General features: G+C 41.6%; 1 protein-coding gene across 2 annotated transcripts; it reads left to right on the forward strand.

Annotated features, from left to right (window-relative positions):
* Positions 1–1,052: 1,052 nt before the first annotated feature.
* LOC119727687 (carboxypeptidase B-like) lies at positions 1,053–12,389 on the forward strand. 2 transcript variants are annotated; one of them, XM_038199702.1, is made up of 10 exons: positions 1,053–1,384; positions 4,226–4,310; positions 5,636–5,851; positions 6,467–6,568; positions 6,970–7,071; positions 7,315–7,425; positions 7,713–7,803; positions 9,641–9,855; positions 10,428–10,512; positions 11,244–12,389. In XM_038199702.1, exons 1-10 carry the CDS (start codon positions 1,326–1,328, stop codon positions 11,432–11,434), a joined length of 1,257 nt encoding a protein of 418 aa, XP_038055630.1. In that variant the 5' UTR covers positions 1,053–1,325; the 3' UTR covers positions 11,435–12,389. The 2 variants fall into 2 exon arrangements, with proteins under 2 accessions (XP_038055630.1, XP_038055621.1); XM_038199693.1 differs by having other exon boundaries at positions 1,054–1,384; positions 4,226–4,307; positions 5,633–5,851.
* The last annotated feature ends 469 nt before the right edge of the window (positions 12,390–12,858 follow it).

Consider the following 12,858-nt stretch of genomic DNA (forward strand, 5'->3'; position numbering starts at 1 on the left):
ATTTTGGATGCAATTGGGCTCAAAAGTGGCACTATTTTGCCATGTTATTGAGGGATCGTTTTTCAAGATGCCTACTTTTCCGCTCTGGGGAAAATAGGGGTCGTCGTCTTTGGGTGAGAATATCTCGAAAAGTCAGTGGTCAACCCACCAAAAAATGAAAAGAAAATGAAAGATGACATGATGATCATCATTTTGCTGTGCAGCTTAAATACCTGTGAGAGTTCTGAGTATTTTTAAAAGAATTTTGAAGTATTGGCATTTAGCACAAGTGTCTATGGGAATTTTAATACAGGGTTGCACCCTTCGTTGTCAAACTGCTGCGCCGCACCGTAGCGCCCCTTTTGTTCGTACCGCGCAAGAGGAAACAAAACACAGATCGAGTTCCCGGATCGTCAACTCGTTCATGACAACCGTTATCGGAAATTCGACGTCACGTGAATTCAATGTGCATTCATATCGCTGTCGGGTTTTTTTGGAAGGGACAGACCTTAGTTTTTATTGCGGGGAAATGGCCACAGTAACATTTCAAAAATATATATAGTCTGAGGATCAGAAATTCACGTGTGCAGAGCCACACCACTACGACCTTCTGATCATATCCTTGTGCGCAAATTTTATGAGACCCCGCGTTCCAGCCAATCGGAGTCGACTTTAGAAAATATGACGTCATTTCGATCAGAAATGTGGGCTAAGCTGTTGATTGGTCAATTTGGCTGCCATGTTTTTGTAATACAGCAACGCGTTACGCAAGACCCGATAGAAGGCGCCCGTTCAAAGGTGAGAATATTAAGGTCAACTTCGCAGTCTTGTTTTGAACAGTATAATTAATCGCCGAATCTTGTACCAGCTTAAGTTTTTAGTATATTCTATTGGAACTTCATACTTTTAAAGGCCTCCCAGCGTTGTTCAAACAAACTAATTATGCTACCAGCATTATTTGTCAAAGTTACGTGTTGTTACACCAGATGATATTTTCCCACATGTACAGTGTGTTAGGGATTATATCGTTCTCACTTGTATTAGGCATATAGGCCTATATCTACATGCATTATTGTCTATTGTATCGAAGGTATTAGTCCAACCAAGAAGTCTTCCTTTCTTCATCGTAGGCCTATATTAATAACAAGCTCAGAATAACTTCACCGAGAATTCGCATAAGTCCACTAAAAAAACCCGTTATCACTGGAAGCTAAGTTCCTTTTCAAGCGGATTATAATCAATTCGTTTAAAAAGCTGCACCGGAACAACTCTCGGACACATTTCTTTTGGGGCTGTCTGCTCTAAATGTACTGTAGTCTTTAGAGTTTTGAAGACGTTTCGAAATCATGAAGGTTCTTGTACTTCTTGCACTCGTTGCCGGCTGTGTGGCTGTCCGTTACGATGGGTATGTACCAGTGATGTAGTGCCTTGATGCTGGGCCTTGGCCTTAAGGCTGCCTTAAGGCTGGATTTTAGGGCCTTGGCCTTGGCCTCGAGGCTTGAGGTCAAAAGCCTTGGCCTTGGCCTTGGCCTTGAGGGTTCAGGGCCTTGCAATTTTGAGTCAAGGCTCTTCAAGGCCCATAGATTTTTGCATTTTCCAGATAAATCTGTTCGAAATTTTGCTGTTACCATTTTAATCGTATTACCATAGAGGAGGGAAGCGCCCTATAGATTTGTGTGTTGGGCACACTTCCACTTTTGTAGCATCACATTTTGTTACCATTGTAGTAGATTTGCTGCAAAAATATTCCGTACACTTGTGGGGCTAATGAGATGATCACTTTAATTGCATATAACTATGGAATAGATCTGATTGGTTGTATGTCTCCCTGATAAGTGCTAAAGATTTGCATGTATCTGTTTTAGATAATGCTGATATTTCTGACCATGTTGGGCCAGCAAATAAACATTTCCCAAATCAGTTTCTTGGATCCCCCTTTTGTTACACTTGGGAGAATTGTGTGTCAATATAGAAGTAAATCATTATTTTGTTTAGTTAAACCATATTGAAGACCTGAACTTATACTTTAATAGGTACAGTGCAGTCATAAAACGGTGTAGGCCTATGCGAGCATGTTGATTGCAATTAAAGAAATGTTGTTCTTCGTAATGAGCAATTCGTGATGATAAGGGCGGTCCAGGGGGGCCAAAAGGGGCCATGCCCCCCCCCCCAAAAAAAAAAAAACGAAACCATTTTTTTTTATGTGACGTCGTAATAAAGGCAGGCAATAGAGTACACCACCATCTTTTCCTAAAAAAACATCGGTTAAAATGGTCAGAAATTGCCTCAAATCGCACCACAGAGCATCTCGAATCCAAAATTTTTTCGGGTCCCTTAATATTAAAGCGGGCCCCGAAGCCCAAGCCGTAATTTTTGGACCCACTTTATTGGGGGGGGGACCAAAATTTCTGTGCCCCCCTCCCCCAAATTGTGTTCTGGATCCGCCCTTGCGTGATGATGTGTCACTCATGTGACTATAATTAGTTCTATATCAGTGGTCATGGCCTTGGCCTTGGCCTTGGCCTTGAGGGTTAAGCCTTGGCCTTGGCCTCGAGGCTTGAGGGTCAAAGCCTTGGCCTTGGCCTTAGCCTTGATGGTCAAAGCCTTGGCCTTGGCCTTGGCCTTGAGGGTCAAAGCCTTTGCTCCAACACTGGTATGTACACATTCTAGATTAATTTCTAAATGTAAAGGATACATGGCTCGTTTGTATTTGATATTTTTCGACCACTTTCACGAACAGCAAGGTAAAACAATTCACTTTTCGAGAAAACCGTGTCGACAACAGTACTTTGATAATAATAGTACGATTGGAGAACCAGCAAACAACCAATACGCTTGTACCTATATAGGCAGCGTGCCACAGATTTACAGTTGAATAATTATGAGACGCTTGCTTATTAGGCGATGAATCCGGACCGAGCCGGAGTTTGTTTTTCTCCACGTTTTTATTCCTCTTTGTATATCTCAATGATCGACTCACTGACTGGCCGATCCACTGTAAATTTGTGAATTAGACTTGCCTAAAAGCGGCCTTATCATTGCCCAAAAAGTATTCCTCAGGAGCCTACCTAGACCCTTGGACCAAATTACCACAGAATCTGCTTTACTATAGCTCGACTAAAATCATCATCATCATCAAGGCGCTTGCGCCAAGTAGATCTGACATCGCGCACTCTGTAAGTGTCCTCCACTGCTCCCTGTCTGATGCCACGTGCCAGGTGTGTCGATCTTTGATGTTGACCCCGTGGTTGTCAGGTCCTTGTTTACTCTCTTCGGCCACGTGGTTCGTTGTCCACCTCTTGGCAGCTTGGTCTTGCGGATTGCCTCTAGAAGTGCTTGCTTGGCAGGAGTTTCCTCGGGTAGTCTCAGGAGATGGCCTGTCCACCTAAGACGTCTTCGGGTAATGGCAGTACTCCAAGGGATCTCGTTGGTTCTCTTGTACAGTTCTGTATTGGTGATCTTCTTTGGCCATTTGATGCCATGGATGGAACGCAAAAGTCGTGTTTAATCAGTCGATTCAGAATGACTATTCACTAGAAGTCCTGTCATGCATGCTCAAAGCAATGGTTTGGAGTAGCCCTGTAAGGGTTCAGGCCAGTAAATAGGCCCAACATTGCCTACGCGGGCCAAATCACGATGTGTATGTCCTCAATTTTGTTTCAGTGCAATCAGAGCATTTTGTGGGCCATGAACTTGGGGGGTTGAAAAAAGAAGGGTAAAAGCCATGATCAGTACTGCGACACTGGATTTTTGTGAAATTGTGATGAAATTAGGCCCTAAATTTGCTGTATTTTGCAACGGAGCTTATATGCCTAGGCATCATTTTTTTTCTTTTTAGAGGTGATCAACTTTGGATATTGTTTTCAGTCATTGATTACCCCAAAATAAATTGAATAGAAAATGAAAGATAATGAAATAAGCTTTAATTTGATGGGTGTCTCAGACACCTTGGAGAGTTGTATTTTTCTGATCACGAGAAGTGGGTCACAGCTATTTATCATTGATGTCTATTATGGCAGTATATGCTGTTCCGTAACCGTATGCCTATATGATGGCACTGCCCGACTCTATTCACCTTTCAACAACCAGGCCTCAGGCTAAGACACAAGTGACAGTCTGTCAGTCAGAGAAACATAAGTGGGACACTAGGCTGGTCCTCTGGACCAGCATAAAGGTATACAATTTTGAAACATGTATTTTAATAACCCATTTGATAATTACACACCGTGCTCTATTTGTCTCATAGATACCAGACGCTGCGCGTACAGCCACGTGACTCCATTGAAATCGAATGGCTGAATGCGATGAAAGAGAGACTGGTCGATAAGGTAAGACTATTACAACTTTGTGTCAGGTGAAACAAAGCAACTTCCCCGTAACGGATTATCTGAACAAAAGCAAGCACAATGCTTTCGCCATTGAAGGGGGTCTCCGTGATGAAATTGAATGCGTGCCCGGATTGTTTTATAGCCCAACCTGTTAATACAAATAGTCGTAAGCTCGAAAACTAACGGAAGCAACGTAGGGTAATAGAGGAGCAAGTGATGAGCAAACACCGAGTGGGCCTGTTAATGGCTTGACACAACTGTGCTGTTGATCTTGCGGGCGAATTCAGGCAATTAACGACAGGTTTGCTCAAATTCAGTGTTAATTTGTAACTTACTCTTCGTTGAACAAATTTCAACCCACGTTATGTATTATGAAAGAGCTGTTTACGCAAATTATTCTCTTGAACACGCTTGAAGATCTAAGGTATAATAACATACAATGCAATTATTATTCGTGGCCTTTTTCAGTATTAATTTATTATTTTATGTTTCTTAATTTGATATAATAATTTTTTTGCTTTCTTCTAAAATGCAGACCCTACAGCTAGCAAATAAATACATGTATTCTTTACCACTTCAAGGATCCTTATTGACCGAAACCTTTTGCATGGAATTGAGAACCGCATATACAAAATCCACTATTTGGGGGACTTGTTGGATTACTAAAAACACTTTTACACAAGTCAGCTTACAAGTAACAGGAGATAAATAATGACAAGGAATTGTGTTATCACAGTTCACTCGAGGACCTTGTCGTTACAGCATCTTTAAAGGGAATGTACAACATTTGCTGCAATTTTCAGAAATAAATGGATTTGGAGGATTAGTATGTTATAGCAAATATTGTTAAACTGACTTGTTTCACGTTTTGGGCTTGTAGATGCTGGGAAAACAAAGAAAGCCAATCATGTTCTTGTAGTCTGGTTCCATGACCCCACTTAAGATAAAACAGAGAAATGTAAAGACTCTGGGGAATTGTAAGGTCAAAGAATCAGTCTAGCAGACTTGTACCCCTTCACAGGTGTGTAATCAATTGTAAAGAAAATGCGAAATAACTAAAAATGAAAAATTAGTAGCAGTTTTTGAGAAAAAAAACCAGTTTTTCCAACGCTGTTCGGCCGCCCAGCGTTGGAAAAATACAGTTTTCCTTGGAAATGTCAGCACTCCAGGAGCCACGATTTTACAGGATGCTTTAGACTGTCATTCCCTGACAATCCAGTAAGGTATTTTGTGATAATTTGATCATTTTGTTTTCTGATGTTTGCAAATGTTGTATCTTTACTTTAAACTGTTTACTTAATTATCAATTTGTGTCACCACCACAGCTGGATTTCTGGCAGAACACGGGCCGTCTGGACCGCCCCGTGGACATCATGGTCCCGCCCACCGTCCTGTCCTATCTCAAGGAAACCTTGACGAGGCGTGGTCTTTCCTATGACGTCATGATCGATGACGTCCAGGCTCTGGCTGATTTGCAGATGAAGCTTGACGTCAGTATTAGTGCCATGGCATTCAACTACAACGTCTATCACACTTACGACGAGGCGAGTAACGAATGTTTGCTATTCCGCCGCGTTGTTCAGTTTTGCCGGTGTCATATGAAAATCGGACTCTTTTTCTCTTTTATTGGTTAAACCCTCTCACGTGACCGGTCCCTCTCCTAATTATCTATGCATGAGCATGCGCAATACCACCAATGAGTCTGTATTTCATAAAACCTAAATTCATGCTACACCGGAAACATCACAATTCAGACAAAAACATTAATAACGCTGAATTTTGACATATATATATTTGCAGTTGGGAGAGATAAGTATAAATATCTCGATTTTGCAATTTACCGACGAAAATATATCGAAGCCCAATTATTTAAACAAAGGCTCCGCTCGCCTTAACCCGATGCACATCAGCGAGTTACTTTATAATATGTTGAAATAAATCATGATGTCACAGCCCCACCCCACCCCAATAAAACACCCCGATTTCTTTGCAACCTTGATCTCTCCTTAAAAGTTTCACGCTAGCATTACATGGTTTCATAATTTACGTCCTATAACGTCAAAGTGTCGCATTTGTTACATAATTTAGTTAGGTTTATACGACGTTGTGATAGAGGGTTCAGTTATTATTTTTTTCTAATGAAATATTTCTTTTGACAGATCCAACAATGGGTGTTTGACTTCGCAGCGGAGCACAGCAGCCTTGTGGAGCAATTCCAGATTGCAACCTCTTTTGAAGGTCGCGACATCAATGCCATCAAGGTATTCAGACATTTGCTTTTACCTAGGTCTATCGTGACAAAGACTCAGATCGAGTAATATTAATTAATCATTGAAATTACCCAAGAGCCTGGCCGGTAAAATTCTGAAATTAACACTTCATTAAACAACGTCATCCCATGTTGATCCCAATGACATCTGAACGTGCGAAATGTTGTGAAATTACTTCGTCCATTTAGGCCTAGGGCCTAGTATTAGAGGGTCAAAAATGTCTACCAATTTTAGACATTTCGTCCAAAGAGATTTCGGACACTTATTTGCATCCGTAGTAATTATTTAGGCATGATGCTAATTTAATACTGCAGTTACTTGCAGTTAAGACATTAGAGAGGGGATTGTGGTCATTTGCTACTGAATCTCATCTTTTTCATTTTCATTCAAAGATGGGGTCTGCTGGATTTAACAAGCCCGCCATCTATTGGCAAGGAGGCATCCACGCTCGGGAATGGATCTCACCAGCCACTGTCATGTACATCGCCAAACTGGTATGTATAAGTTGCAACAACGTAATGGCAGGATTTTGTTTACAAAATATCAACTATAAACCTAGCCCAGGTTTGACACCATCTTCCATACATAAAAAAAGGATTCACAATTATAACAAAACCCTGTTAGAAGTCGGAGCAATGGAATTAGGCCCGGGTTTAAAGTGACATCAGATTTCTAGTCAGATTTTTATTACAGCAGTTGACTGTGAATTACAAAATGGCATGAATGTTTCTCTGTAGCTGGCGGAAGGATATGGAAACGACGACACGGTGACGAGGATGCTGGATACTTTCGACATCTACATTGTGCCCTCGCTGAATGTCGATGGCTACGCGTACACATGGACCGATGTACGTATGCGCAAAACTGAACATACATCTTTCGAGAAAAATCCTAAAGAATGTTTAGCATTGAATCGCAAATGGCGAATGAGCGAACTTTATTCTAGTTGGCTCACGCAGTAATCTCATTTAGACAACTTGACCACGTTTCATGTAGATACTACAATTAAATAGGACTAAAATGTTCTTCAAACACTACAACGTTTGCATGTTTCTGTATACGCAACAGTACACTGATATCGCTTTATATCAGGTCAAATAAGTATTGTTACTTTCGAATGTTTATATTTATACAGGATCGTTTGTGGCGTAAGACCCGTTCCACGTTTGGCCTACAAGTCTGCGTCGGTACCGACCCCAACAGAAACTACGACCACGAGTGGGCAGGTATGTAACGACCGACAGATTTTGGCATGTTTAGCGAATATAATTTGACTAGATTGAACTAGAGCCTGTCGAGACGATTGAATATCTCACATGCTTTTGTCTGTTAACAAGATAACTCAAAAAGTTATAGACGAATTTGCATGAAAATTGTTTTAGGGTGGCCCGTGGTACAAGTACAAATCGATTAGATTTGGAAGTGATCCGGATCTGGGTTTGGATGCAGGATTTTTGTAAAAGGATTCTTCACCATTTTATGCGAGTATTTCTTTTGGGTGTGCTGACAACATGGCGGGGAATTGTTTAGCCTTGGCGGAGGTTTGCGCTCTCTGAGTGCTTTCTAGTTGCATATACATGTATTATACTTTTTGGAGTCAGGAAACGCTGCTTGGAACCTCGACTTCATTTGCAGATTTTCAGGTTAAAGAATTTGTGCCAGATTGTCGCCAGTCTCTGTTCATTCATTGCTTACGGAATTTCCCTTTCACACCAAAATGTAAAACATGTGGAAAAAAATTATTTATTTATATTTCATGTGGCGAGAGTAATTTTATCTGTGAACTTTCAAGAATAGGCCTAACGGTGACCACTCTTATCGTAAAAGTGACATGGCCGGCTGTGAGGTAATTAATGCCCGTTGGTCATTTCATAATCAAGTTGATACTATTAAAGTGTAATGCTATTATAATAGTGTCAATAAATTAATTCATCCTCCGTTGAAATTATACGCTTAACTTTTTATCAAAGTCTTAAAGGTACATGTATGATAAAGTCTAGTATTGGTTGAATCAGATGAAAAGCCCTCCAGTATTTTTGGTTACGGTTGAGGCCCACATTCACTGCTTTGTTGCAGAAATGAAATTGGATTTTAGAAACACACAAAGTTGAGCCAAAATTGCCGATTCAAGGAAAATGCATTTATGCTAAATGCTTTGTTCATGTTCTTTTAACAGTATATGGGACCTATGAGGATATGATCTAACAAACACGCACGAATCGCATCGCAGATATAGTATTGCTAGATGACTAGCCGATACATGTATAGGGAATGCGGTGTCTTTTCACATTCTGTTGAACAATTGTCGCATCTTCACGTTTTGTTTTAAGGCTATAAGGAGGCGCATTGCCTTGCCTTGCCTTGCCTTGCCTTGCCTTGCATTGCCTTATCAAGCCTTGCCTTGCCTTGCCTTTTGGTGTTCCTCTTTATAACATCTGATGAAGTGGCTTTTTCTTACAGTGAATATCGGCTTTAAAGAGCGGAGGACACCTTGAAGCAGAGCTGTAGTCGAGTCTATCACACTGGTCAAATTTCAAGTCCATCCACAAGTCAAAAAAAATTAAGTTCATACTGAGGATGTATAAAATAACAGTTTGCGTGTTGAGACGAACGATTAGTATATCACTTGGATTGAAGACTTGACCACAATTAGCTGTGAGGTACTGTCATGATGGAGACCCATTTTGATGCAGGGGTCATTTTCTGTAATGTAAGGCGGATGTCGTACCCGGTACCTTAAACATTAACCTGGCACAGATGTTCTTTTATTGCGCAACGAACAAAAACACAAGATGCATTCTGTGCCGAGTTCCGCGACTTTAGTACTTCAGATTTGTACACCAGGCCGGCAGGCCCCATTATATTCTTGAAAAAAGGGGTGCAATTAATGTATGAACTCATAGGGCTCATTTAACACTAATACATTTACCGGTTGCTGGCTCAATATACTCAAGTGTTATCTTTATTAAACGCAATCCATCTGATCATTACATGGTGTCAGAAGTGGGATCTGCTTCTAGGGGGTATAGCAAATGACTGACCTATGTATTTTACCGCACCCAGGTCAGGGAGCCAGCTCCGGTAAGTGCCAGGACACCTACCACGGACCCTACGCCCACTCAGAGCCAGAGATCGCCGGTACCACCTCCTTCCTCCTGGATCAAGCCAAGAGACAGAAGTTTGTCAGTTTCATCGATTTCCACGCGTATTCGCAGCTCTTCCTCTCCCCGTGGTCCTACTCACAGTTTGCTCCTTTGCCAGTCGAGAGCGCAGACCATGTAAGTAAACATCATAAACATTATACACATGAAACTTGTTTCAACGGAAGGCATTGTACGTGCCACTTCTGATACCAAAACAGGCATGATGAACGCAGATACATAGAACTCAAGTGCTCGCCACTAGATTCATCCCGAAATAGGCTAAGGCTCCGTACGTCCTCAGTTAATCGGTCAATTTGGGTAATTCTGTACAAGAAAAAGAAGAAACATCGTTAATAGCATTATTGAGAGCACTGGTAAGGTCTAGGAGGTAAAGCCATAAGGATCTTTTCTCAGCTGAAATCAACCGTTCAAGATTTAGGGTGTTTATGCCTAGGCTAGTTATATATATATATATATATATATTTGTTTAGTAGGCAAGAGACAAAGAACACATCCTAAATAACTGTAGTTCGGAAGCCTGAAGAAACCCAAAGAGGAAAGACCAAGATAATACTCCGGTTTAGAAGTTGGAGAGAAATTTCAGCGAATTTCAGCTAGTTTTTAGGGCCATAAGCTGGTCAACCTTTATATGAAATTCGTTTGGAAACTCATAGCCACTTTATTTTGTGCATTACGTTTTATTGCAGGACGCAGCTTCAGTCAAAACTGTTACCGCCTTGAAGTCTGTGTACGGTACCACGTATACCTACGGCCCGTCCGCACGCACGCTATGTAAGTAGGCCTATATCTGAATAAATATTTGATGGGAAATTCTTAATAATGTGCTTTAATACCTAGGTAGACAGTCCCAAATTTAAGCTTTAGGGATAAGAATGTCCGAAAGTACATTCGCCGTACCCGTCATCGGTGACGGGACAAGGACACATAATTATAATAAGGCCTATGTATGCGCGTCCGCTGCTTCAAAAATTCAGGCGTGTGAACGCGTTATATAGAACCCCCTCAACGGTGAGAATGACAAAAAGTGACAATTATCAGCACAACTTTGCCATGTGCTCAGGCGGTCGACCCGGACGACGCTATGTGTTTTTGTATACAATCCAACGGTTAGTAAAAAACGGGTCTTTCCCCGACACTTCAGAACCGCAAGTTTAAGACTGCCGTTCCTGAGTCGCGCCCAACTTCACTTGTGAACTTTATTCTGCGACGTTTAAAACAAGTAATAAGGAGCATCTATACACTATAGGGCCTAAAGCTCAAACGTTGCAGTCGTTCGAAACGATTCCAGGATCTGGAAAATTGATACAATAGAGTTTGCTTGTCTGAATAACAAAATCCATGCAGTGGGTCCTCTCGAGTCGCTCCTATTTACATTTGGGTCCGGCACGACTGTGGATATACCAGTTTGAAATGGGTGTTGACAATCCACGCAGAGCTATCTACAATTTCTGTAGGGCACCAACACGGTACGATCATCGAGATTTTGTTGGTGTTTTTTGCAGATGCCGCGTCCGGCTGTAGCGAGGACTGGGGTTTCGCCGTGTTGGGAGCCAAGTACTCCTACGTGATGGAGCTCCGAGATACCGGACGGTACGGCTTCCTGCTACCGGCGTCTCAGATCGAAGAGTCCGGACTGGAGACCTTCGAAGCCATGAAGGCCTTCGGTGAACATCTTCTGACCGAGTTCGCATAAAGCTGTCTTGGCAGAAGGACCTGGAGAAATATTCGTAGATCTGATAAGAACAGAATTATGCCTAGCACAGAAAATAATTCGCTTAGCAGAAACAGCTTTACCAGCCAAAATGTCGTGCAATAGACATTACTTGAGAGTGGTTCTTGACTTTTAGTTTTACATATAGCACAGGTATATTACTGTTCAGCAGCTTGGTGAAATTGAGCCCTAGGCCAAATTTCGTAGATCTTTTAAGCAAAAAATAATATGCTCAGCACATTTTTGTGTACTTTGAAGAATAAAAACACTGGGAAAACTACATAATCAATGGCTGGTTATCTGTTGACAAATCCTTTGTTTGCCTGCTATGAAATTGGCCTTTAGGTGAGATAATTGTATACACAGTGATCAAAGACGATAATATTAAGTGAATACGTTAGACCAACAATAAACAATCTTGAGTCCTCAAACTTTAGTCAAATCGAGGCCAGGTTGAAGAAGCCAACTTGCCTTTGTCGCTGAAAACCATAGAGCACGGAACACTATCCTAGATCATTAAGACTACTTTGGGTGTAAAAGTTTCGGCAGTTATTAGTGAAACCATAGAGCTAGCTCCATGGTGAAACTCAGGTTGTGGACACAAGTACTTAATACAGTACAAAAGCTTTTCTGATCATTTCAGCATTTCGTTGTTAATTGTGATATGTTTAGATTTATTGGAGAAGTTGTGGAGTACCAATTTCCAAACACGTACTGCATCCTATACTCATAATGCTTTGACGATATATTTATGGTGGATAAGAATTAAACAAATTGACCTTTCGTGTATTTCCACGGACTTATCACGATGGCGATGTTACATATAGGGTGCCATGATTGTGTCTCTGGGGTTGGTATATACACAATGTCCCACATATCAGACAAAGAGTGTTAGGTTATAATTACCATGCCAATAAAACAAAATGAATTAAATGAATCTCAGTGTAGTTTGGCATTCCTGTCTGACATGCACTGTTGCTGACCCCCCGGAGTGGCACTTGACTTAAGACAGTGACGGTATTCCAGACCTTTCCAATACATTTTAAGATTGATACCAATACATTTTGCTGGTCCAAGTGGATCAGTCTAGTGTCCTCGCTGTGCCTATCTCATTCACTGACTGACTGACCGACGGACGAACGGACGTCAGCACGGGCCGACTGACGGACGGACCGACCGACCGTTCTCGATCGAATGGGTTAGGATGTGCTGGGGACGAAATGGGGAATTGAGCAGGGCCTCCCCCACAAAAGATCCCAAATTGTTTACCACGGTGCGCGTTACCATTAGCCTCTCCTAACCAAATCCTATACTATCTGGCTCCTCCTGTCGTCCGTTTCCACGGATTGACAGATGGTGTCCGCGGGATCCTGACGCTATAACCAGGTGCTTTGGGTAGACCAAGT

This window comes from Patiria miniata, unplaced genomic scaffold (genome assembly GCF_015706575.1).
Source record: "Patiria miniata isolate m_02_andy unplaced genomic scaffold, ASM1570657v1 HiC_scaffold_1, whole genome shotgun sequence".
Taxonomy (NCBI): Eukaryota; Metazoa; Echinodermata; class Asteroidea; order Valvatida; family Asterinidae; genus Patiria; species Patiria miniata.

What these genes read in the sequence shown, in the direction of transcription:
- LOC119727687 (XM_038199702.1), top strand. Translation starts at nt 1,326, where the DNA reads ATGAAGGTTCTTGTACTTCTTGCACTCGTTGCCGGCTGTGTGGCTGTC. An exon ending in CTACGACCACGAGTGGGCAG is followed by an intron (nt 7,804 to 9,640) that starts GTATGTAACGAC and finishes TACCGCACCCAG; the next exon opens with GTCAGGGAGCCAGCTCCGGT. An exon ending in CAGTCGAGAGCGCAGACCAT is followed by an intron (nt 9,856 to 10,427) that starts GTAAGTAAACAT and finishes GTTTTATTGCAG; the next exon opens with GACGCAGCTTCAGTCAAAAC.